The sequence below is a fragment of the Leucoraja erinacea genome, chromosome 40 (genome assembly GCF_028641065.1).
Source record: "Leucoraja erinacea ecotype New England chromosome 40, Leri_hhj_1, whole genome shotgun sequence".
Taxonomy (NCBI): domain Eukaryota; kingdom Metazoa; phylum Chordata; class Chondrichthyes; order Rajiformes; family Rajidae; genus Leucoraja; species Leucoraja erinaceus.
Window position 1 is genome coordinate 7,139,909 of NC_073416.1, and position 26,273 is coordinate 7,166,181.

Consider the following 26,273-nt stretch of genomic DNA (forward strand, 5'->3'; position numbering starts at 1 on the left):
AGCTTTTTTGTGTACCTTCGATTTTCCAGCATCTGCAGTTCCTTCTTAAACAATCTTACTCCTACCTCGGCAATGGAACAGTACGGGCCATCTCTTACACTACGATGGACTAGTTTCCCAATTATGCATTTTTGCACAATTGTGCAAAGCCTTTTGTCTTTTCTTGGAGAATTTGTTTAATTCACGTATAATTTTTGTTTCTGTGTGTTGTCTCAGCGTTCGATGCTACTGTAAGCAAGATTTTCATTCTACCTACACCCACAGTTTATCTGAACGACATTAATAATCCAGTTTTATTTTTCATTCAGTCAGCAGAAGCATCAATTTCTTCTGTTAAGTAATCGTCCATTGGTTATGAGCCTGCTCAAAATGTACTTGAAATATTGACAAATTAAAAAAAATATATTTCTTCCTACTTTAAGCCCTGCAACTTCCCTTCAATAATGTTGAAAAAAATCACCAAATACTGTTGTTGTGTATATTGAAATGAGAGACTTTATGTGAATCATTGATGGATAAGTAGACTTTAAAAGATCAGAATTACCAGGATCTCATTTAATGGCAGATCGGGAAGATATCAGAATTTTTGACCCATACAATGGATCAAGCCAGTTGCCCCAGAGCAGTAGTGCTAGTAGAGTCCCTTTGTCTTGTTTTTGGAGTGGAATATTGCAACCTTCCCGTGATTCGCCCTGTTTCGACGAATGCAATCAACCCGGCGTGCACAATCAAATAGAACAAGTTGTCCTACAACTTTAGGCTGTGCATGCCATACGCAAGAAAAAGAAGAAGTCCTGTTTTTGATCACATTTTCCTGCTGCTTCCATTGTGAATGTGAAGGCCCGACCTACCCCAAGAGAATTTTCCTTCTGCTTGCTGATTTGCGTGCAACCTCAGTAATGTTCTGTTCCTTTGGACTCCTTCACTGATTGATATTTCTTGTCGAGTCTGTAACAAAAAACCCTATCAGGAAGTATTTTTCAGAAAGCAGCAAAATACAGGAGATAGGATACGGAACAAAAAGTCAAATGCACAATAGGTGTTAGGCATAATGGGGGGGGGGGGGGGGGGGAGGGGTATCCAGTCTTTAATTGTAAAGCTCAGCAAATTCACTTTTCAAATCCCCACAACCCACTGCCACTGCCAACAAAGGACACATACCACTGTGCAGTTACTTTGAAAATCATAGTTTTCTAATCGATGCCCTAATCCCCACATAATTTGTTTTGTGTCTCAGATTTTTAGTTCCCATTTCAACTTTTCCCCCTTCACTTCTCGTGCAACCTCCCACCTACTTCTGAGCTGATACAGCTCAATACAAACAAATGTGACATAATGTTGAGAAAAATAATAGTGAAAGGAAAATTTCAATTAGTATACAATTTATATCTGACATTTAATAATTTACATTTAATCAAGATTACTAATCATAAAAATACTTATAATACACCAGAATAAGTAACATCCCCCATAGCCTCCCTCATCATACTAGCCTTAAACAATATGATGAGAAATGTTAAGATATGATTATCCTCTGTTAGAATAAAACATTTCCTCAACATTTCAGGCAGCATCTATTGGAAGAGAAACTTAACGTTTCAAATCAAAGACTTTTCATCAGAACTGATAAAGAGAGACATGTAGGGTCTTGATTGAACAATGATCATCTCTTTGCCTCCAGAGTTATTGCTTAACCTGCTGATCTCTGGAAGTCCTGGAGGGATCAGTCTGAGGAAGGGTCTCCATATGTTTTTGTTATTGTGTCCAAAAAGATATTAAAATGTTTCTAGTAGATATATTCTGAAAAATCTATCTTTATTGTATTTGTGGAGATATTCTACCAGCTTCCTTCCTATTTCCCCCCATAAAGTTGACAATAATCATACAGCTCAAAAAAGACCATTCTTCCAGTTTTATCTTGAATTCCCAATGGAATTTGCCAGTGACTCATGGGCCTGAGCTTAATCTTGTCCACATTTATAAACATCTCTATACCTATCCTAAGTGACTGAAAAGGTGACCAAAGGTATGATCCTAAACAATCACCTGCCATTCTGAGAAGGCTTATTTCTTCCTTCAGTTTTTATTCATACTATCATGGCGACACAGACAGGGCACAGTTCCATTGGTCACAATAGCCCTGATGTCTATTGCAGATATCACAGCTGCACCACTTTTCTCATCTTAGGCGTCCATTACTAAAATGAAGCATCTCTTTAGCTGACACTGTTGTATCCTACAAGCTCAACTACGAGTTGCGATCAAACAAGATTTGTGTGACCCAGTAACACACCTTAGGACATTTATGCTTTGGGTAAGGAGGGGAAGCAAATACAAGCCAACATAATGTAAGACTTAATTTTGAAAGTGGTCCCCACACTTCTCCCCACCCATCTCCATACACATTTTTCACAATAAAATGACCTCTGCCAATTTAGTCTGTGGCTTTGTACGTTGCACATTTAGCCAGTTATTTGCTTAGTTTGGGAAAGTAAAGATGCTGACTTTTCAAACTCAAAGCCGGACAAAATATTCATTATCTTGCAACACCTTCTGTCCCCATGAGCATTGGGTACATATAACTCCCGTGGTTTCCTGTTTACTGTAAAATCTCCCCTCACATCCCTTCCTCCCGCTTCAAACATCCATAAATATAAAACCCTCACAATCATTTGCAAACATTTGTTCTCCGGTGAAGCAATTCACACAGCACAGTGAAAGAACCACTTATTCAGGTCAGTCGCAACTTTATTCCGACATTGCTTTGATAACTGAACAATGGGCTTGTAATGAAAAATATTATGTATTGATTTCATTATGTTGTGCTTTAGTTGTGATATTTACATTGTACTGTTTCTAAGAAACGCAACAGTCGAGGCATAGCTTTGATATCATAACGTGATTTTCAGATCAATTGTGTTTCAGAACTGCTCTTTGCAAAGATCAGTCATGAAACGTGATTGATCTGAAACAATAACTGTTTTTCACTCCAAAGCTGTTGTCTCAACCGCTATTTCCAACATTTTCTGTTCTTTTTAATCATTTCAGACCTGATTTTTATTACGTGGTTGTTTGAGCAGTTTTTAAAAAAGTAATTATAGCTGATCATTCCAACAATAGGTCCTTTCAGAATGCAGGCAGAGGGGAAGATGCATCATAGATATATAGATATATAGAAAATAGGTGCAGGAATAGGCCATTCGGCCCTTCGAGCCTGCACCGCCATTCAATATGATCATGGCTGATCATCCAACTCAGTATCCCGTACATGCCTTCTCTCAATACCCCCTTTAGCCACAAGGGCCACATCTAACTCCCTCTTAAATATAGCCAATTAACTGGCCTCAACTACCCTCTGTGGCAGAGAGTTCCAGAGATTCACCACTGTGTGAAAAATATTTTTCTCATCTCGGTCTTAAAGGATTTCCCCCTTATCCTTAAGCTGTGACCCCTTGTCCTGGACTTCCCCAACATCGGGGAAAATCTTCCTGCATCTAGCCTGTCCAACCCCTTAAGGATTTTGTAAGTTCCTATAAGATCCCTCATCAATCTCCTAAATTCTAGCGAGTAGAAGCCAAGTCTATCCAGTCTTTCTTCATATGAAAGTCCTGACATCCCAGGAATCAGTCTGGTGAACCTTCTCTGCACTCCCTCTATGGCAATAATGTCCTTCCTCAGATTTGGAGACCAAAACTGTACGCAATACTCCAGGTGTGGTCTCACCAAGACCCTGTACAACTGCAGTAGAACCTCCTTGCTTCTATACTCAAATCCTTTTGCTATGAAAGCTAACATACCATTCGCTTTCTTCACTGCCTGCTGCACCTGCATGCCTACTTTCAATGACTGGTGTACCATGACACCCAGGTCTCATTGCTTCTCCCCTTTTCCTAATCGGCCACCATTTAGATAATAGTCTGCTTTCCTGTTTTTGCCACCAAAGTGGATAACCTCACATTTATCCACATTATACTGCATCTGCCAAACATTTGCCCACTCACCCAGCCTATCCAAGTCACCTAGCATCCTCCTCACAGCTAACACTGCCCCCCAGCTTAGTGTCATGCTCAAACTTGGAGATGTTGCCTTCAATTCCCTCATCCAGATCATTAATATATATTGTAAATAGCTGGGGTCCCAGCACTGAGCCTTGCGGTACCCCACTAGTCACTGCCTGCCATTGTGAAAAGGACCCGTTTACTCCTACTCTTTGCTTCCTGTTTGCCAGCCAATTCTCTATCCACATCAATACTGAACCCCCAATACCGTGTGCTTTAGGTTTGTATACTAATCTCTTTTGTGGGACCTTGTCGAAAGCCTTCTGAAAGTCCAGATACAACACATCCAGTGGTTCTCCCCTTTCCACTCTACTAGTTACATCCTCGAAAAATTCTATAAGATTCATCAGACATGATTTACCTTTCGTAAATCCATGCTGACTTTGTCCAATGATTTCACCACTTTCCAAATGTGCTGCTATCCCATCTTTAATAACTGACTCTAGCAGTTTCCCCACTACCGATGTTAGACTAACTGGTCTGTAATTCCCCGTTTTCTCTCTCTCCCTCCCTTCTTAAAAAGTGGGGTTACGTTAGCTACCCTCCAATCCTCAGGAACTACTCCAGAATCCAAAGAGTTTTGAAAAATTATCACTAATGCATCCACTATTTCTGGGGCTACTTCCTTAAGTACTCTGGGATGCAACTTATCTGGCCCTGGGGATTTATCGGCCTATAATCCATTCAATTTAGCCAACACCACTTCCTGACTAACCTGGATTTCACTCAGTTCCTCCATCTCCTTTGACCCACAGTCCTCTGCTATTTCCGGCAGATTATTTATGTCTTCCTTATTGAAGACGGAACCAAAGTAGTTATTCAATTGGTACGCCATATCCTTGTTCTCCATGATCAACTCACCCGTTTCTGACTGCAAAGGACCTACATTTGTTTTAACTAATCTCTTTCTCTTCACATATCTATAAAAACGTTTGCAGTCAGTTTTTATGTTCCCTGCCAGTTTTCTTTCATAATCTATTTTCCCTTTCCTAATTAAGCCCTTTGTCCTCCTCTGCTGGTCTCTGAATTTCTCCCAGTCCTCTGGTATGCTGCTTTTTCTGGCTAATTTGTACGCTTCATCTTTTGCTTTGATACTATCCCTGATTTCCCTTGTTATCCACAGATGCACTACCTTCCCTGATTTATTCTTTTGCCAAACTGGGATGAACAATTTTTGTAGTTCATCCATGCAGTTTTTAATTGTCTTCCATTGCATATCCACTGTCAACCCTTTTAGAATTAATTGCCAGTCAATCTTGGCCAATTCACATCTCATACCCTCAAAGTTACCTTTCTTTAAGTTCAGAACCATTGTTTCTGAATTAACAATGTCACTCTCCATCCTAATGAAGAACTCAACCATATTATGGTCACTCTTGCCCAAGGGGGCACGCACAACAAGACTACTAACTAACCCTTCCTCATTACTCAATACCCAGTCAAGAATAGCCTGCTCTCTCGTTGGTTCCTCTACATGTTGGTTTAGAAAACTATCCCGCATACATTCCAAGAAATCCTCTTCCTCAGCACCCCTGCCAATTTGATTCACGCAATCTATATGTAGATTGAAGTCACCCATTATAATTGTTTTACCTTTGTTGCACGCATTTTTTAATTTCCTGTTTGATGCCATCCCCAACTTCACTACTACTGTTCGGTGGCCTGTACACAACACCCACTAGCGTTTTCTGCCCCTTAGTGTTTCGCAGCTCTACCCATACCGATTCCACATCCTCCAAACTAATGTCCTTCCTTTCCATTGCGTTAATCTCCTCTCTAACCAGCAACGCTACCCCACCTCCTTTTCCTTTCTGTCTATCCCTCCTGAATATTGAATATCCCTGGATGTTCAGCTCCCAGCCTTGGTCACCCTGGAGCCATGTCTCCGTGATCCCAACTATATCATAGTCATTAATGGCTATCTGCACGTTCAACTCATCCACCTTATTACGAATGCTCCTTGCATTGAGACACAAAGCCTTCAGGCTTGTTTTTACAACACTCTTACCCCTTATACAATTATGTTGAAAAGTGGCCCTTTTTGATTTTTGCCCTGGATTTGTCTGCCTGCCGCTTTTACTTTTCACCTTGCTACCTATTGCTTCCACCCCCATTTTACACCCCTCTGTCTCTGCTCACCCATTTAAGAACCCCACCACCTCTTACACTAGCTTTCTCTATTTGAGTCCCTTCCCACAACCATTCTAGTTTAAAGTCTCCCCAGCTAGCATCTTGCTAGCATCTCACTAGAGGTGGTGAGAGATTAAAGAGGATGATCCATTGGATGTCAAGGTTAATGGGGTGGAAGGTGAGGATAAGAGGAACCCCATCCTTGCTCTGGCTAATACAGGGGGTGAGAGAAGAAATGGAATAGGCAAGGTTGAGGGCTCTCAACTAAGGTGGAGGGGAAACCAGAGTTAAGGAAAAAGGAACCTATCTCAGAAAGAAAGGACCATTCCTCCTACCTTTCTTCTGTCTAGGGTCCTAACGGGGTCCTTCCAGGTGCAGAGCCATTCAGCACGGAAATAGACTGTAAATTGCTGGACTAAAGCCCCTCGGCTGGCAGCTTCAATCCCCATTCCCTGCTGAGGTCTGGGGCAGTTTGTAAAGGGAGATCAAACAGCTTTAACAATCCTTCAGCAAAGGCAATAGAAACTGAAAATTCCCCTCAAAAAGCAGTGGAAATTGAGCATTTCACCAAAGGACCACACAGCCTATTTTTGAAGGTGGCAGCCATCTGCGGGCCTATTTCCTTCGCTCCATAGATGCTGCTGCACCCGCTGAGTTTCTCCAGCATTTCTGTGTACCTTCGATTTTCCAGCGTCTGCAGTTCCTTCTTAAACAGCCATCTGTGGGCAGTTGGTAACAGGCAGAGTTTCATTAAAAGATAAATGGCCTGTGAAGCCAAGTCGATCATACATTGAAAACAGGAATTAGACATATACCTAACAGTACAGGAGAACATCAGAGGAAGGGGATCAGCTGTGATCCAAGGTTGCAAATGGAAACGTTATTAAATCTAAAAATTACAATTGTTTTAATATCTGCAGGTTCTCCATGGCGGACTCAACTGTGACCAGCCCTAGCAGCAGCAACACCACTACTATAGATTGCAGCGCTCCCATGTGCCGATGTGTTGAACGCATGAATGCAGAAGCAATTATGTATATAACGCTTGGTTTATACCTGCTAATCTTTGTAGTGGGTCTGGTAGAGAACATTCTTGTTCTTTGGATAAACTGGCAGATGAAAAAGGCCAAGAAAGAAAGCAACTTATATATTTTTAATTTAGCCATCAGTGACATGGGTGCTGTGTTAATGATCCCATTCAGGATCATAGAGATCTCGTTACATTACCGTTGGGTCTGGGGCTCCTTTTTGTGCAAACTCGATGGCTTCCTGTATTGCCTTAATCTGTATTGCAACGCCTTTTTCTTGCTCAGCTCGAGTGTGGACAGATATTTCTCACTGCGGTACCCAGCCCAGGCTCAAGGATCCAGGGATCGACGTATCCGCAGGCTGATTTGTGTGTCCGTGTGGTCTCTGGCTATGTTATTGTGCATACCACATTATTTATTTCGTAAATTGTATGGATATTACGATAACTATTGCTTCTTGGATAGCAGGAGGTCTTGGTATATTCAAGGTTCTTTAACCCTAATTTTGGGGTTTGTTATCCCCTTTCCCATTATCATTGTGAGCAACATCATCACTGCAAAAGCTGCTAAAGCCTCCGGTAATAAAGAAAGCATAAGGACCTGTAAATTAATATATGGTTACATCATCACATTCTTAATCTGTTGGTCCCCTTATTACTTCCTCGAACTTGCTGAGCTGATGGATTGGGACCAAAACTGTTATATACTGTATGCAGTTTATTTTTTTTATGACTTCACTGTGTGCCTCACCTGCATTCACTGCATTATAAATCCCATCCTCTTCAACTTTATGTACAAAGATTTCAGGTATCAATTTGCAACCAGCATTGTGAAGTTTTTGCCCAAGAAATATGCCAAGGAAGACGACGATGTGTCCATTTCTTCAGACACCAGACACATTGTGGTGATTTCATGATTTAGTTTATCAAATGGAGAAGGTGCTTCACCGTGAATTAGTTAAACAGGGCTTTTTCTTCTCCCGATTCCTGTTCAATGTCTCGTGAAATTCTAAAGGCATCTGTCCACTAGAAAGTATTAAATAATTATTTGAATTATATTAAAAGTGAAATGCAGCCTAATTTGAGGGTTCACCCAACAGGGACATTAAGTCGTTTTGGTCAAAATGTGACTCCTCAAAATATTTATGGAACTGCATGGTCTTTCAGGTAGAAATCAGTAGAGGAAACCAAAGAAGAATAGTTTACTTTAGAAAGAAAATTAAATTCACAATAACTCATTCCAGGTGTTGGTCATTTTCTCACCAAGATGTTTGAAGATTGTGGTTTCAGTACCTGCCAGTATCTGCACTCTCAATCTCAGCAGACCCTGGTAAATTATTGTGGTTGACTCGTTAAACAGATTAATCTAATCTGCTTGATGAAGAGGACATTGACATTCTCATGAATTAGTAAAAAAGTCAAGAGTTTTTTGGGGTAATTCTGGTGTCCTGAAGCAACACTATTGAAATACATTAACTGATCATTTATCATTTATGGGATGCTATTAATGCGCAAAAATGGCAACTGCATTTACCTTCATACTTTTCATACGTACATCATCATATGCAATACATTTAAGGGAGATGTGATATGGCGCAATTGAAATGCATAGTTTTCCACTTCTTTATAGATTTCCCCCACAGCTCAGTTGACAATGCAGCAGAACTCCGACACACCAAATAGTCTTTGAACAATTCTTGGTCTGTACGGAATCAACCAGCTAAGACATCATTAGCCACGCTGCAATTAATCTCAGCAACCTGAGTTAGGGTTGAAGTTTGGTGTCACTTACTGCGGCTCTCTGTGGCATTTAGGGAGAAGTGTGAAAAAGGCGCTATATCAATGCAAAGCTTTTTATGAAATCACTGTTGAAGTTCCTACTTGAAAAAACAGGCACGTGAGCAACTTCAGAAAGCTCACGGCTCATGTGGAGGGGAATTTGTCTGAAAATCTGTAAAATAAATTGTTGTGAACATTGTGTTCTTCTTTAACTGTCTGTTTTCTCTTTTCCAAATTATTATTTTCCACTTTTGTTATTTTACAGCATGCTTAATTAAACCGTTTGTCAAACTTCAATCTCTTCATCACTTTACACAGCAAAGTATTCAAGACATGAGGCATGGTAGTTTATCATGGACTACATTTGTTCATCATTAAAACACAAACAATGTAAAAAAACAATTGTAATCCTCCACTGAGCCCAAGCACTATCAGTCTGAAGAAGTTCCAAAACACCATGTTCTCCAGAGATGCTGCTTGACCTGCTGAGTTACTCCAGTATTTTGTCTTACCATCAGATAAATCATGGGACTACTGTCACTAACTGGCTCCGAGTTAATTCAGCAAACCATTCCCCACAGCCTCTGGAACTAAGCAACAGAAAACACCAGCGTTCTCATGGAAACCACACTCTCCAGTATGGTTTGTCCTGCACCACATACACTGGCCCAAGTAAAACGCATCAGCATCCAGCAACCAAATGAAAGATAAATATAGAGTAATGTATCCATCTAATATTTTTTCTCTTCATGTATTTGGTGAACTTTTTAAATGTGTCAGTCTGAGGTGATGGGAAAGGTTTATGACTCAGTACTGTGAAGCAAAGACACTTTATTTTGAAAATGTTTATTTTTATTTTATAAAGAGCTGGGAAGACAAACTGCAGAAACTCACAAAGAAGGGAGCACAATTTGACCAGAAAACTGCTCTGAGAGGAGGATAGTTGCATGTGAATTTTGTGTAGTCACATAAGAGACTGCAGATGATGGCATCTGGAGCAAAACCTCCCATCCCTTTGCCTCCACAGATGTTGCTCGACCTGCCGAGTTCATCAGGTTACATAAAACAAATTCAGAAAGAAAGGAGGATGGTTTTGTGGGGTTTTTACTCCATCATATACAGCAGTGCAGCCACTAAGCTTCAATGATAAAAGAATTGTCTAGACATTCTGGTGGCACTCACCCCTGTCATTGCAAAGTGCTTTGAGCGGCTGATCTTGGCTCACCTCAAAGCCAGCCTCCCCCCCACACTGGACCCGCACCAGTTTGCCTACCGGACCAACAGGTCTACAGAGGACGCCATATCGGCGGCCCTACACTCTGCCCTGACTCACCTGGACTACAACAACTCCTACATTAGGCTGCTGTTCATTGATTTCAGCTCTGCCTTTAACACTGTCATTCCCGCCAACTTGATCACCAAACTCAGTGGACTTGGCATCTCCACCTCCCTCTGCAATTGGACACTGGATTTCCTCACCAACAGACCACAGTCTGTTAGGGTCAATAATCTCACCTCCTCCACTATAACACTGAACACCGGCGTGCCACAGGGCTGTGTGCTCAGCCCTCTCCTCTACTCCCTCTTCACCCATGACTGCATCCCTAAGAATGGATCCAACGCCATCATTAAATTTGCCAACGACACCACGGTGGTAGGACTGATCAGTGACAACGATGAGTCAGCCTACAGGGATGAGGTCCAGCACCTGACAGCCTGGTGTGCCAACAATAACCTCGTCCTCAACTCCAAGAAGACGAAGGAAATTATTGTTGACTTCAGGAAGATCAGAGGGGGCAGACATACCCCCATCCATATAAACGGGATTGAGGTGGAACACGTCTCCAACTACAAATTCCTCGGGGTACACATCTCGGAGGATCTGTCCTGGTCCCTCAACATCTCCAAGCTGATCAAAAAGGCACAGCAGCGCCTTTACTTCCTGAGGAGGCTCAAGAAAGCTCACCTGTCCCTCCAGATCCTGACCAACTTCTACCGTTGTACCATCGAAAGCATCCCGACCACCTGCTTCACGGTATGGTACAGCAGTTGCACCGTAGCGGACAGGAAGGCACTACAACGGGTGGTGAAAACCGCTCAGTACATCATCGGTGCCCCGCTCCCTGCCATGGATGCCCTACACCGAAAACGGTGTCTGAGACGGGCCGGGAAGATCATTCAAGACCCCTCCCACCCCAACCATGGACTGTTTGCCCTCCTCCCATCAGGGAGGCGGTACAGGAGCCTCAGGTCTCATACTAGTAGGATGAGGAACAGCTTCTTCAACAACACTATCACATTGCTGAACTCGGAGTCCCGCCGATAGATTTCTCCAGTCTCTCCGTCCACATTGTTTGATTATTCTGTATTTTTATTTCTATATTGCACTACTACTATGGACTGACGCTAAACTGCATTTCGTTGTACCCATACTTGTATCTGTGCAATGACATTAAAGTTGAATTGAATTGACATCTCCTTTCTGCCAGCCAATTAAAGTGGGCAGCCCCAGGCAATAATAGATCATGATCCAATATATAATTGGAATGTAAACGTATCATTTAGAATCATCAACTCATTTGAGATTTTTTAATTTAAAGGGTTCCTTCCCGAAGTATATTTTCCACATCTACAAACCTCATGACAGCATAAGCCAGTTTGGTATTCCGACTGCGCATGCCCAGGTCATAGGTCACTCGCTACAAACACTCTCGGCAGCTCTGGTGCTGCGTTGTGTGCAGACCTGCATTTCGTCCATGGTCAGTGTCAGGCTCGAGTCTCCGGCAATGTTGATTTGCTGCTGGCCCCGTCCGCTCCAGAGTATCCCGTCCCTGTCCACAGTGGCTGCTCCAGCTCCCATTCCCCGGCAGGCCGGGGACCGTCAGCTGCGCCTCTCGCCTTGTCCAGTGGCTAGCGGTTGCCGGTCATCGGCAGGGATTCACAGTGGGTGCTGCGGTGACTCGGCGGGTCAGGCAACATCTCTGGAGAAAGGTCTCGACCCGAAACATCACCCCTGCCTGTCCCGCAGCGTTGCTGCAGCGCTTTGTGGGTGTCCCCGTTAATGGCTGGTGCTCGGCCTTCATCGGCGCCGGGTGGGGGTGGGGGGTTGGCCGGCAGTCCCCGGCCGGTTGGGGAGCGGGTTCCTCGGGAGTTGGGCTGGAGTTGGCGCTTCTTCTCCGTGCTGGCTGTGGGCCTGGGGCCGCTACTGCTCCGGGCCGGTGTCTCGTCGGTGCATGAACCCCAACTCAGTCGTGCTCTGGGGGTCATACTCAGAATCGTACCTTGGTCACAGTAAAGTGAAAGAGATTGGGATATAAATGCGGCAGGTTAGAGGTTTGTATTCAGAAATCTGGATTTCTCTCAATACAGCCCATCCTCTGAACGTGCTGCTCTCTCTCGCTACTGCTGCTCTGACTGCAGCACTCCCTCTGTATGACCTCACTGCCAGTGTGACACTTGCTCAGCGCTGGCCTACTGATGTTGAATAATTTAGGAGCAGCAGGGATTTGAACAAGGTGCAATAGACAATGAATGCTGAGTTGTATTTGAGCAAGAGGAGAGGGAAAGGGGGATGGAGACGATGGTAGCTGTAACTCTGGGTCATGTACATTTACAGTGTGGAGAAAATCAACAACTCCATGGAGTGTGTTCTAAATGGGCCAAGTTGGAGTGAAAGTGGCTGATCGGTTCGACTAGCCTGTGGTGAAAGGTTGCTGTCGCCACGATGGGTTGAAAACTCCCTTAACAGGAATTTCATGTACTTAGAAAACTGACAACACAGCAAAGAGCTCACGAGCCAACGTGTACATGCATCCAACCTGCCCACAAACAAGGCATTTCCCTTAAACCAGGCAATGATGACAAGTGACTACAGACTCAAGCAGAGTGCAGAAATTGCAGCCACTGCTGACAACAGCAATTTTTATGCATCATTGCAACAAATTTTCCAGAATCAGATTTTTTTTTAAAAAGCATTCTTGACAGGAAGTGCTAAATTAGGCAGATACGGATAGGTCCCCGGTCTGCCAGTGGTGATAAGCAACAGGTTCATTTTTCATTGTGGTTTTAATTTCAGCTGAAAAGAGCATGAATGCACCCAACTCTTTTGAGCAGTGTCTCAGATCAGGGCTGGGGAGCAGTAAATGTCTGTAGCTCCAGGATCGGTCTCTTCAGCCATCTCAAGGCCCACAGAAAGGACCCACCAGGAGGACAATCATACTCTACTTTGAGTGATCTTCAATGATAGTCACAGTCAAACAGGCCCTTTAACCCAACTGGCCAATGCTGACCAAGATGCCGCATGTATGCTGGTCTCACCTGCCCACGTTTGGCCCTATCCTTCCAAAGCTCTTTCCATATACCCAACCCTCTGTGTGGAAAAGTTGCCCTTCAGGTTCCTATTAAATCTTCCCCCTCTGGCCTTAAACCCATGTCCTCTGGTTCTCGATTCCCTGACTGAGTAAAAGGGGGAAAACATCCCAACATCCCCCCCTCCCCCCCCCCCCACAACGATGTTATATACCTCTATAAGATCACCCCTCAACCTCCTGCTTGATAGGACAAGACACAGGGGATAACTTTGTTTCAGGTGCTATCCAGGCAAAACTCACCATGCACCCGCTGAGTTTCTCCAGCATTTTTGTCTACCTTCGATTTTTCCAGCATCTGCAGTTCTTTCTTAAACAAAGCTTAGAATTATCTTGAATCAGACTTTATCCCGCACTAAATGATACACTCTAGATGTACATTGTGGATGGCTTGATTGTAATCATGTATAATCTTTTCTTTGACTGGATAGCATGCAACTAAAAGTTTTTCACTGTACCTCAATACAGGTGACAATAATAAACCAAACTAAGATCTATAAGATTAAAACAAAATATAGTTAAAATGGAGATGGATAAATATCTGAAAGATTATGAAATTGAGGATTGTGGTGAACTGGAACAAGAGGAGTTTTCTGTTTTTACTTTCACGTTCTTGCTTGGTGTTTGTGTGCCTTCTGGTGAATCATTCCCTATCATTTCTCTAGCTCTAACGCTGAGCTGGAAACGCGTCACCAAGCTACGGTAATTAGTACGAGAGCACCGCTTGCAGTCTGCAAATAGTACTGCAGGAGAAAAACATACCTCAGAAACTTTGGCATAATTGTAAAGTAGCCGAAAGCTGAAGATATAAGCTTCTATCATGGCAAAGATTTGCATCAGTCCAGCATGAACTTTTACATCTTTAATAAGAATCCAAATACCAAAGAAACAAATTCCTTTCTATCAGGCTTTTTTTGGGGGTTAAATGGCTGGGCCTTGATGCTGTCAACGGGAACAAAGGTACACAATAATATTCAGGTAAATATTTTTAAAAGTTACAATTTTCTTTCATTTAGATATTATTTTTTTTCTATCTTTCATATCCAAAGGTTGAAAAGGGCATTCTTCCTCACATCTTGTATTCCACAATTTCCAGTTTAAGGGATAACAGAAAGAATGTAATTAGTATTGCAATAAATGTGAGGCTATCCACTTTGGTGGCAAGAACAAGTAGGCAGATTATTATCTGAATGGTGTCAGATTAGGGAAAGGGGAAGTGCAACGAGACCTGGGTGCCCTTGTACATCAGTCACTGAAAGTAAGCATGCACGTTCAGCAAGCAGTGAAGAAAGCTAATGGCATGTTGACCTTCATAATGAGAGGATTTGAGTATAGGAGTAAAAAGGTCCTTCTGCAGTTGTACAGGGCCCTGGTGAGACCACACCTGGAGTATTGTGTGCTGTTTTGGTCTCCAAATTTGAGGAAGGACATTCTTGCTATTGAGGCAGTGCAGCGTAGGTTCACAAGGTTAATTCCCAGGATGGCAGGACTGACGTATGATGAAAGAATGGAGCGACTGGGCTTGTATTCACTGGAATTTAGGATGAGAGGGGATCTTACAGAAACATATAAAATTATTAAGGGATTGGACAAGCTAGATGCAGGAAGCATGTTCCAGGTGTTGGGGGGAGTCCGGACCAGGGACCACAGTTTAAGAATAAGGGGCAGGCAATTTAGAACTGAGATGAGAAAAAACGTTTTCACCTAGAGAATTGTGAATTTGTGGAATTCTCTGCCTCAGAAGGCAGTGGAGGCCGATGCATTGGATGCATTAAAAAGAGTTAGATAGAGCTCTTAGGGCTAGCGGAATCAAGGGATATGAGGATGCAGGAATGGGGTACTGATTGTGGATGATCAACCTCGAAGGGCCGAATGGCCTACTTCGGCACCTATTTTCTATGTTTCTAATATAGGGGTGTCAATTAGGCTGTGAGAACATCAAGAAGTTAACACAATTCAGAAGGCACAATCACCAAACCTCAACAAAACTGAAAACTAAACCTACCGTTGCCAAGTGTGTACAATAGTTAAAAGTATGATTACTTTTATTGTATTAGACACAGACCTTCTAAATTCAATAGATGCAGTCAAATAAAACAAAGCTTATATATCTTCAGCTTTCGGCTACTTTACAATTATGCTTTCTAGCTGAGTGAACACACTATTTGGCATGTTTTGAACAGCAAGCAGGATGAACAAGGGTTTCTCACAAACCAGGTAATTCTGCAGAATACATGGCTTCAAGCAATTGTGTGACCCTCAAACAATTGCCGGCCCTCCGCTCATTGTCCAATATTGTTTAAAACAAGGTAATATGTACGGGTAAAACACTGCATATTCATGTCTTGACAGTCACTACCATGTACATGGGTTTCATTGCATGTATTCTGGAATCATGCATGACACCCCCCTCACACTGGCAAACGCATCACATAGCCGTCAGCCACCAAGGATGAGTACAACACCTTACATTACAGACAGAGATACAAAGGGCTGGAGTAATTCAGCAGGTCAGGCAGCATCTCTGGAGAACATGGATAGGCAACGTTTCAGGTCAGAACCTTATTCAGACATTGTAGTGTGGGGGAGACAGCTGGGAGAGAGGTGGGGCGAGACTACAGATTACAGGATATCCAAATTTACAAACCCAAACAAACTTCCTGTTTATTTATACAGGGTTACGCATGTCTAGGCACTTATGAAACAAAAGTTTTAATTTAAAAACAGCCCTATTTGGTATCACTTCAACTTTCACAAATCAAAATATTCGACTTGCCTATAAAATAGGGCATCTATGCTCAATTGATACTGTCCTAGATTAGAGCTCCCTTTGGTTCCTCAACTGCCATTTACACTAGAAACCTTCCAACTCCCAAGTTTAATTAATTCATTGTCTCCCTAGATGTCCTCAGTCTTCAGTAAAAGTAACATTCAGTGGCAAATTCTTTAATTTGTTACGAATTAATAGAATCACTTGGAAGGCTTTTGTGCCCAAATCTTTTGTTCCAAGTACCCTGTTCAATGCATTGACCCATCCTCAATCTGGTGTTGAGGTTCTGCAAACCTTAAATGCTCTGCGACATATACTTGCCGAATAATTCACATCAGATAGTGTTCAATCTTTGTAATTATGGTTCAGCGTCATGCTGTACACCACGCAGAAAACTGAGCATTGGAAGTCAGGATTGAACCTGGGTCGCTGGAGCTACAAGGCAGCAGCTCGACTAGATACGCTGCTGGGCTGTCTGGAGATAAATTCTCTGCATACAGGAAACATTTACTAACTAGCAATAAAACACGTTACACATCTTTCCTTTAATATCCATTCTGTACTCCCCTAGAGAAGAAGCAATTAGTCTAATCATATCACTAGACGAGGGGCAATAAGACTAATCATAACTAAACTTGGATGCAAAGGAGGATGTTAACACAGCAAAGGACCTGGAATCCTGAACATGACTCCCGAGCAGGTTCAGCTTAATTGAAAGCTGACCTCAGCCAGCTGAGCCATTAGTGGAACCAAGTATATCTGCAGGTATGAGAGAATAAATGCTGGTCGTAAAGTCAAACCAAGACTAGATTCCAAACTGAACCAAATAATGACTACACTCATCTCCAGCTAATCCAATAAAATTAACACCAATGCACTTGTATTTAAGACAAATTCTGTTTTTGACTGAAAAATATAGGCAACATTTATGGATATTTCGCGTACAACAATGAACGCAATTTTTGGGGAATTTCAGAAAAGCAATCTGGGAATGCAATCAGACTAACAAATGTAATCAAAACTTCCAAATATCCATTTTAAATTCACACAGTGTATTGGTTACTATAGATACCAATATACATTAGTAAACCGATTTGGCCATATCATGGATATTTAGTTTTAGAATAATCACATATCTCAGCCCAGTCCATCACAGGCACCATTAAAAGCATCTACTTGGGGCACTATCATCAAGGATGTCATTGGAATGCAGTAGGAAACCGGAGAGCCCAGAGAAATCCCACATAGTCACAGGGCAGCGACTCTACCGCTGTGCCACTGTGCTGCCCTGTGTCACACTAAATGTGTAGTGAGCACAGTGAAAGCTCTAACTTAAAGCATTCCCTGGCCTACTTATTTCAATCAACTCCCTGGGGATTATAATAGCAATATTTGATAGGACAATGTGAACACATCCATTTTGCCACTATGGCCCCGAAGCTACTACCTTGTGTCTGGGTAGATTTTGATGTTCATATTACAGTGCAGTTGGCTATTTTTTCCACATAGTACCAGTAATTGTGTTCAACCGACCATAAGTTGACAACCACACATGCGCGCGCACGCACACACACACACACAATGCACACACACGTGCACACACACACACACACACAGTGTAAAATGGTAACTTCATTATACCAGTTATATTACCACTGCAAGTTAGTGACAACTACAACATTTTTGTAAAATTCTGTCAATGAACCTCTCAAAAATACTTTTGATGGTTCTACTGTGCATTAAAGTGAGAATTTATTTGATGTCTAATTCAGAATACAGTTTGTCAAACCAACATTGGGTCTGTTTCCTTTCAAAATAAAATATTAGTCCATCATTTTTACTGACTGTTTGGAATGTACAATGTACATAAAAGTCTGTGCAATGTTAAAATCAGGAGGCAGGCCTCCATCCTTGTGCATCTCCACATGCTTAATCATAAGGTTGAGGGTGGGACAGTACCTCTGGCACACCGTGCAGCAGTACATGAGGGCTCCGGAATGAGTCTTTAGGTGGTTTTTGACAGTCGATCGTCCCCTGAAGAACTTGTGGCACAGCTTACATTCATAGGGCTTCTCCCCCGAGTGAATTCGCAGGTGATACTGAAACTCACTGGAATGAGAAAACCTCTTCCTGCAAAACTCACATTCGTACCAGTTCCCTTTGCAGGTGGTCTTGCCGTGGTTTAAGGGAAGGGAGAGAAGGTTCTCCTGCTGTAGAGTGGCCACATGACCATCACTCGTAGACTCGTCTGACAGTGACGTTGTTAAAGTCTTTTTGAGCCACTGGTGTTGAGCAGTAACACCCTTTGCATTGTCCGAGTTATGCCTCTTGTGGATCTTCACGTGGTTTTGATAAGAAGCCTCCAGTCGGAATTTTCTACTGCAAAAATGACATTCAAATAAATACTTCATACCCTGATGTGAGGCCATGTGTTGCTCTAGAATTGTTCGATCTACAAAGCTATTACCACATACAGAACAGGAAAAAATAGATATATTCATATGGGACAAAACATGCCACATCAGGCTACAGACAGATCTCGAAGGCTGCTCGCAGACGCAGCAGGAAAGGCTTTTCATGTCGAGGTGAGAAAGAATGTGCTCTTTCACAGCGAGATAGTCTTTAGCCATGGCCTTTCCACAGACTGCACAGAAGAGTTCCGTTGGAGAGCCCCCAAAATTGGGCTCAGATGGGAGCATGACATTGGGCTGCACAATAATGTTAGTATCATATGGTTTGGCTTTCCTGTGTCCAGCCACTTGCCACTGTGTCACAAACTTCATTTCACACATATCACACGAGAAGAGGAAAATTCCAACGTGAGACAAAACGTGGGTGATTCGAGAGCTCCTGTCAGTGAACTTTGTGCCACACACTCTGCACAGCCCCTCCTTGGCATCAATGTGGAGTTTACCATGCTGCCGAATCACTGCGATGTTAGCCGGTAACTCCTTGCCACACACCTGGCACGGCATGCTCTTGCCTTCAGCATTGCAATCCTTGACACACACCAGACTGTCATCTTCACTGTCATCTGTCAGCTCTATTACCTCTTCAGAAGCACCCCTACTCTCCTGGTGCTCATCAAAATTAAGGCCATCCGCTTCAATACCTTCAAACTGCATGCATTCCATTTCCTTCAGTGAATGATCTTGGAGATCAACATTGTTTCCACCTTCTTTCAGAGATTCTCCAGCCATCAGTAAATTGGTCTGATAATATCCATTACTTTGAATCCCATACAGCTCACAAGGGGCTTTGTTGGTGGCTAGGGGAACACTCTCAGTGGATGTGGGCTGGCTGTATTCCATCTTCAGGCTATCTTCAGTTTTCGTTGATTGCTGGTACATCACAGAGGGTCCATTTTCACTGGTGGGATTTCTTTCTTCACTCTTGAACCCCTCTGCCACCTCCACCTGCATGATGTAACCTCGATTTTGACAAAACTGCGATGCCGTGGTCCTCGAGTTTCCCCTGGGCGGGTTTTGTTCATTGGAGGGCAGGGGGAGAAGCGCGTAGTCTTCCGCTGGCCGTTCTCCCACTTTGCTCGATTGTGTTTTTTCCAAGTCGGGGAATGTGGAGTAACAAGCCTTCAGCAGATCCTGCATTCCCAGCTTCTCTGCCATCTCGTAGATGACGCCCACGTTGATGAGATCTGTGAAAAGCTCTGCAGTGTAGATAAAGTTCAAGATCCTTTCAAAGTTGGATGGTGTGATGAAGTCTACCACATATGTTCTGACGGAGTTCACCTCGGAGTTGAGAAAGAGCTTCTGGAAGTAACCGGCAGCGCATGCCAACACAGACTTGTGGGCTGAAAACGTCCGGTTGCCCACCACGATGATTACATCACACATGATTTCGGAAAGCCTAAACTTGTTGAGTTCCTTCAGAAGATTATTAGGGTGATCAGCACTGTGTAGTTTAATTCTCATACCCATTCTTTCAGATGTTTCTGAAAACCTCCGCTAATCTCAAATCCACTGGCCCACACAGCACGTTGCTGTTCACATTTCAAAGATAACTTGCGCAAAAAAAGGCCTGCAAATGAAGACAGCAGTATCAGTTACAATGCAAGATACTGCAAATATAACATTCTTAGACTGCCTTGTGTAGCTCTTCATAAGTTCTCGGAGCAGAATTAGGCCATTCGGCCCATCGAGTCTACTCCACCATTCAATCATGGCTGATCTATCTTTCCCTCCCTGCCTTCGCCCCATAACCCCCGACACCCGAACTAATCAAGAATCTGTCAATCTCTCTAAAAATATCCATTGACTTGGCCTCCACAACCATCTGCGGCATTTTTCTTCACTCCAATATGTGACTTAATAGCTCCACGGTCTTGATTTTAAGTAAAAAAATGACAACACTTACATTTACATGGAATCTTAAAATTTTTAAATATCCCAAGGCAACACCAGGCACACAACTGATTCTAAGCCAAAGGGCATTCAGTCAAATACTTGGTCAAAGAAGGAAGTTTTTAAGGACCATCTTCAAGGCAGAAAAATACATGAATAAAAGAACATTATGGTTCATTTGTTAATGATACTTTTTATATGGACACAAGTGATTGGAGACAAAATGAAAGTGACAAACCAAACAAAAAAATAAAAACACAGCCCAATCAGCTTGTCCAAAAGCAGATGCAATGCACTAGGTTATTGGAAAAATCTACTGGATTAGGTGTGGGAAAAGGATATAATTAAACAAGAATTCTGTAACTTCCTAAACCATGCATCAAGTTTGCACATGCCTTCAGCTAACCTGTAGTCTAAGACTCTGAGATGCCTTATTTCATCAAAGGGGTACATCAGTTGCCTCGACATCTGAATATTTCCACTTAACCAGAATGTTTAAACTTGTAAAATGAGTTAATACCAAAAGCACCTTGTTTCACTGGCAAGAACATCACAAGTCATTTATTTTGCTTGCATTCTCAGCACCTGCACATTGGTGGCAGGGACAAGATTTTTGTCTATTCCCAACTGCCCTTGAGAAGTTAAGTGAGTTCACTGGGTGTTGTCCTGAATTGAGTGGAAATGTTCAATGCAGTCTTGAGGTAGAGATGGGGTAAACAAGCAGGCTGCGTCCTGTCTGAAAATGCTGGAAACATTCAGCAGGTCAGGCTGTGTCTGTGGGAAAAGGAACAGGGTTAATGTTTCAAGTCAAAGACCTGCTGAGTATTTCCAGCATTTCATGTTCTTATTTTAGATTTCCAGCATCTGCAGTTTTATTGACTTTCCAGTCAGGTGCATAATGTCGCAAACCACAGAGTGCATCAAGTGGACATGTTCACCAGAAAAGCTGCCCGACCCACTGAGATACACCAGTACTTTGTGTTTTACTCAAGATTCCAGCACCTGCAGTTCCTACTTTCTGCATAACACCTCAAAAGATTCTCAAGATATCCCAAGCTTTTCAAATTCAAGCCATTACTTTTGAAGAGCAGTCATTTTTTTGTTATGTGATGATGTGTTTATTTTGGTGTAACATGGTTTAATCCTGCCTTGTATTACTAAGAATGTTAACGCGTGCTTTTGTTTAAAATTCAAGTTAAACACATTGCATGTTCTTGATGTCAACAGCTGTCTTTCTTATAGAGCTAACTCTTTTCAGCCAGTGATGACAACCCCCTCTTGTGAATTGGCCTACTGAGTCACTCCAGGACGCCAACGTTAGAGTATTATTTTCTTAACTCGTCCAAAACTGTACCCAGCGCTCCAGGTGTGGCCTCAAAAACACCCTGTACAATAACAACAAAACTTCCCTATTTCTAAGGTAGATACAAAATGCTGGAGTAACAGGCGGGACAGGCAGCATCTCTGGAGAGAAGGAATTGGTGATGTTTCTGGTCAAGACCCTTCTTCAGTTACCTTTGATTTAAACCAGCATCTGCAGTCCTTCCCTACACATCCTTCCCTATTTCTAAACTCCAACTACACAGCAATGAAGGCCAACATGCCGTTTGCATTCTGAACATTTTGCTGCACCTTCCTACAAGCTTGTTGTGATTCATGCACTTACACCTAGATTCCTCGGTCCAGTAAACCATCGTAATGACGTACCATGGGGGGGGGGGGGGGGGGGGGGGGGGGGGTGAATGAAATTGTCCGTTATTGCTGATTGTCCGTTATAGCCGAATACGGTAATATCATTCTATGTGTTGTAGACACAAAAAACTGCAGTTGCTGGTTAATACACAAAGGGACACAAGGTGCTGGAATAACTCAGCTAATCTGGCAGCATCTCTGGAGAGCATGGATAGGTTACATTTCGGGTCGAAACCCTCCTTTAGACACTTGGTCCGAGAACTAGGCCTGGAATCCAGCTGAGTTGACAGCCCCGGCCTGCTGCCGACAGTGAGAGGACTTGGATAGATCAGAAAGGAAGGGGTGGGGAGTGGAGGGGTTACCTGAAATTGGACAATTCAATGTTCATGCTGTTGGGCTGTGGAGCATGATGTGTTGTTCTTCCAGTTTGCATGAAGCCTCACTGTGGCAGTGAAGTTCTGGGAGTAAAATGGGTAGCAACCAGGAGATCCCACTGGCTTTAGCGGACAGAACACAAATGTTCGGCGAAATGGTCGCATAGTCTACGCTTGATATCGCCGATGTAGAGGAGGTCATATGTAGAGCACCAAATGCAATAGACGAGGTTGAAGGAGGTGCGTATAAACCTCTGTCTCACCCGGAAAGAAGCAAGGGAGCAGGTGTAGGGGCAGGTGGTTATAGGGGAAAGTGCCTTGTGAGGACGAGGGGGGAAGGGATGAGCAAACCAGGAAGTTGCAGAGTGGTCGTAGCATAGAGCAGAAAGGGATGGGGGTGGGATAATGTCGAATCACATTGAAGCTGGCAAAAATGTAGGAGAATTCTTGTATTGCTGTATGGCGTAAAAGCAGATTATTTCTAAAACTTCAAAAATTAAATGTTTAAATGATTGTCTTGCCAACTTTGAACCTGTTTACTATTGCAGTGTCATAAGTGATAGGAGCAGCATTAGGCCATTCGGCCCATCAAGTCTACTCCGCCATTCAATCATGGCTGATCTGTCTCTCCCTCCTAATCCCATTCTCCTGCCTTCTCCCCATCACCCCTGACACGCACACTAATCAAGAATCTATCTATCTCTGCCTTAAAAATATCCATTGACAGCCTCCACAGCCTTCTGAGGCAAATAATTCCACAGATTCACCACCCCTCTGACTGAAGAAATTTCTCATCTACTTCCTAAAGGAACGTCCTTTAACTCTGAGGCTATGATCTCTAGTCCTAGACTCTCCCATTAGTGTAAACATCCTCTCCACATCCACTCTATCCAAGCCTTTCACTATTTGTACATTTCAATGAGGTCTCCCCTCATTTTTCTAAACTCCAGCGAGTACAGGCCCAGTGCCGTCAAACGCTCATCATATGTTAACCCGATCATTCTTGTAAATGTCCTCTCCAGAGCCAGCACATCCTTCCAGCAAAATTGCTCACAATACTCCAAATGCGGCCTGACCAGCGCCTTAGAACCTCAGCATTACATCCCTGATTTTGTATTCTAGCCCTCTTGAAATAAATGCTACATTTACTACCAATTTGACTTGCAGATCAACTTTTAGGGAATCCTGCACCAGCACTTCCAAGTCCCTTTGTACCTCTGATTTCTAGATTCTCTTTCAATTTGATCTCTATACATCAAGGTGCATGGGACCCTTGAACCACCTGTTTGTGTGGGCAATACATTCTTGATAAGATCTGTTGTAGAATTTAGAACTTGGCTCCCTGTAGACTTAGCAAATAAACACAGAACTTCCCACGTGCATTGACTATGCTCCTTTTGCTGTGGTATTTCATTAATTCACATGCTTAATCAATAATGTTTTATTATTAATGTTTAATGTTTTATGTATCATTCTTAACCGTCACTGTATGTCATGTTGTCACTTGTGGGCAGAGCACCACGGCAAATTCCTTGTATATAAATACTTGGCCAATAAACTTATTCATTCATTTGTTGTATTATCTGACTTTTTAAATGACCCGATTATAAAATGGTTTAAGATCAATTTCTATAATCACGGTTGGATAGGATAACAGGTGTATTTGTAGACTTTTAACCCAGCAGCTTTGATGACTGTTAAATAAATTGACAGTTTAAAATGTTGAATTCAGTTTTTAAACAGCTGCATTCTTTAATTTTGTACATTTATCACTGATCTTTGATAGGAACTTGTGATTATAAAGGAGATAACAAATTAATATCATACTATTTTATTAACTCTTTCCATTGGCAAAACAATACTATGGAATATTTCCCAAATAACTTTCAAACATTGTTGAATAAAATCACCCGTGTTAGAAAACCATAACTCCTTGAACCAAACTGTTAGAAATAACATACAAATTACCACAATCTTAAAATATCAAGTTTCTTCAAACTATAAATCAAGCATCGCTATAAAAATAATCTTGCTTGCTAGAGTGCTCTTTAAGAAAAGCTTTGACCTTCACTGAGTACATTTGATGAGGAATTATACCAATAAAGGTAAACATTTTCACTTAAATCCGAATAAATCAAAACTGACCGCATATGACTTACATAGTTTCTGGGACATTGCTCTGTTGGGGGGGGGGGGGGGGGCGAAGCTGACAAGAATTGTCAATCGGGGAAACAAAAAACAAAACATGTGATGATGATAGGTTGCTAAAATTCAAGACTTAATAAAGGAAGGTGTGTGTCACTCATGCAGACATTTACACAACAGCCTCTGGACAAGGGGAATCGTCCGATAAATGTTGTGCCCCTGGGTAAGAACTTGTGGACAGTGATAAAGTTATATGCGGCCAGTCTGGGCAACTACCTGCAGCTTCTCCCTCCTCTCTCTCCCCTCCGGCCGCTGCTGCTCTCACGCCAGCCCTGGCTGACCTGACCGGGTCGGGCTGGGCTGGAGGCCGCTTCTGCGGGGTGAACGGCCGAGTGCGGCCGGTAACAAAGGCCGGGCTGCGGCTCACACATCCTGATCATGATCGTGTCCCTCCCTCCCTCCCTCGGGCTGCGGTGCCACCGGACAGGCAGTCCGGCCCCACACACACCCCGCCCGCCCGCCAGGCTGCGGCCCCACCCCACACACTCACTCACCGCCCGCCAGGCTGGGCTGCGCTAGGCCGGGCCCGGGAGGAGCCGCCGCCGCCGCCGTCAACAGTTCTTTAAACAAGCGACGGGATTCCGCCGAGAGGCGCCGCTCCGGTGCCGGAGGCACCAGCACCAGCACCCTCCCCCTAGCGGCTGGGAGGACCAGAACCCTCCCCCTGGCGGCTGGGAGGACCAGCACCCTCCCCCTGGCGGCTGGGAGGACCATCACCCTCCCCCTAGCGGCTGGGAGGACCAGCACCCTCCCCCTGGCGGCTGGGAGGACCATCACCCTGGGAGGACCAGCACCCTCCCCTGGCGGCTGGGAGGGCGGCTGGGAGGACCATCACCCTCCCCCTAGCGGCTGGGAGGACCAGCACCCTCCGCCTGGCGGCCGGGACGACGCGTTCCCGCAGCAACCCTGGCCACCAGGCCCACAGTAAGGGAGTGGTTCCACCAGCTGCGCCACCTGCCGCGCTTTCTGTTTTTAATTACTGATTTCCAACTACTGTAGTTTTTACGTTTTTTCCACCAGTTACCCTTTCCTCAATAGAATCCAGGTGCTCTGGCTGTGACTCTTACCAGGCAGCCAGCACTTGTGCCTTCAATAACGACAGCTCTTCAGCCGCTTCATTGACGCCCTTCTGCGGTGGAACCTCCAACTGGTCCACGGAGGCAATAGAGAGCTCTGCGTGCTGATGTGTCAACGGGAAAACAGTCACTTCCCTGCCTTCATCAGTTTTCCCTCCAACGGTATGGCTGCTGCCCCTCACGAATCGTAGCTCAGCTGAATGTTCCGACTCCAGCCAACAGTCCAAGTTATTTTTGAAGTAACCTGTTCAAGTTAATTTGTCAAATTTCACTGAAACCTCTCGCTCTCAAGCACTTCAAATCCTTGTGCAAATTGTGAGCTCAGTCACATTGTTCCCATGTGTAGAAAGTCAGGGATTTATATTTATGCATCTGTACAAAAACATTGGACTGAGTGGATGGCATTATGTAAGCAAGATATATTTGCAGTCGCA

General features: G+C 43.4%; 2 protein-coding genes across 7 annotated transcripts; one reads left to right on the plus strand and one right to left on the minus strand.

Annotated features, from left to right (window-relative positions):
• LOC129714667 (zinc finger and BTB domain-containing protein 39) lies at nt 1-25,850 on the minus strand. 6 transcript variants are annotated; one of them, XR_008726370.1, is made up of 3 exons: nt 25,258-25,421; nt 20,899-21,266; nt 1-948 (listed from the first exon to the last, which is right to left on the minus strand). XR_008726370.1 is itself a non-coding variant. In XM_055664407.1 (3 exons), the coding sequence occupies exon 3, from the start codon at nt 20,067-20,069 to the stop codon at nt 17,955-17,957; it is 2,115 nt and encodes a 704-aa protein (XP_055520382.1). In that variant the 5' UTR covers nt 20,070-20,169; nt 21,022-21,266; nt 25,831-25,850; the 3' UTR covers nt 17,867-17,954. The 6 variants fall into 6 exon arrangements, 5 of the variants coding, with proteins under 5 accessions (XP_055520382.1, XP_055520378.1, XP_055520380.1 ...); XM_055664407.1 differs by lacking the exons at nt 1-948; nt 25,258-25,421 and adding exons at nt 17,867-20,169; nt 25,831-25,850 and having other exon boundaries at nt 21,022-21,266; XM_055664403.1 differs by lacking the exon at nt 1-948 and adding an exon at nt 17,867-20,169 and having other exon boundaries at nt 21,022-21,266; nt 25,258-25,414.
• Nucleotides 2,647-8,546, plus strand: LOC129714668 (G-protein coupled receptor 182-like). Its single transcript, XM_055664409.1, has 2 exons — nt 2,647-2,735; nt 7,109-8,546. The coding sequence occupies exon 2, from the start codon at nt 7,116-7,118 to the stop codon at nt 8,130-8,132; it is 1,017 nt and encodes a 338-aa protein (XP_055520384.1). The 5' UTR covers nt 2,647-2,735; nt 7,109-7,115; the 3' UTR covers nt 8,133-8,546.
• Nucleotides 25,851-26,273: the final 423 nt, after the last annotated feature.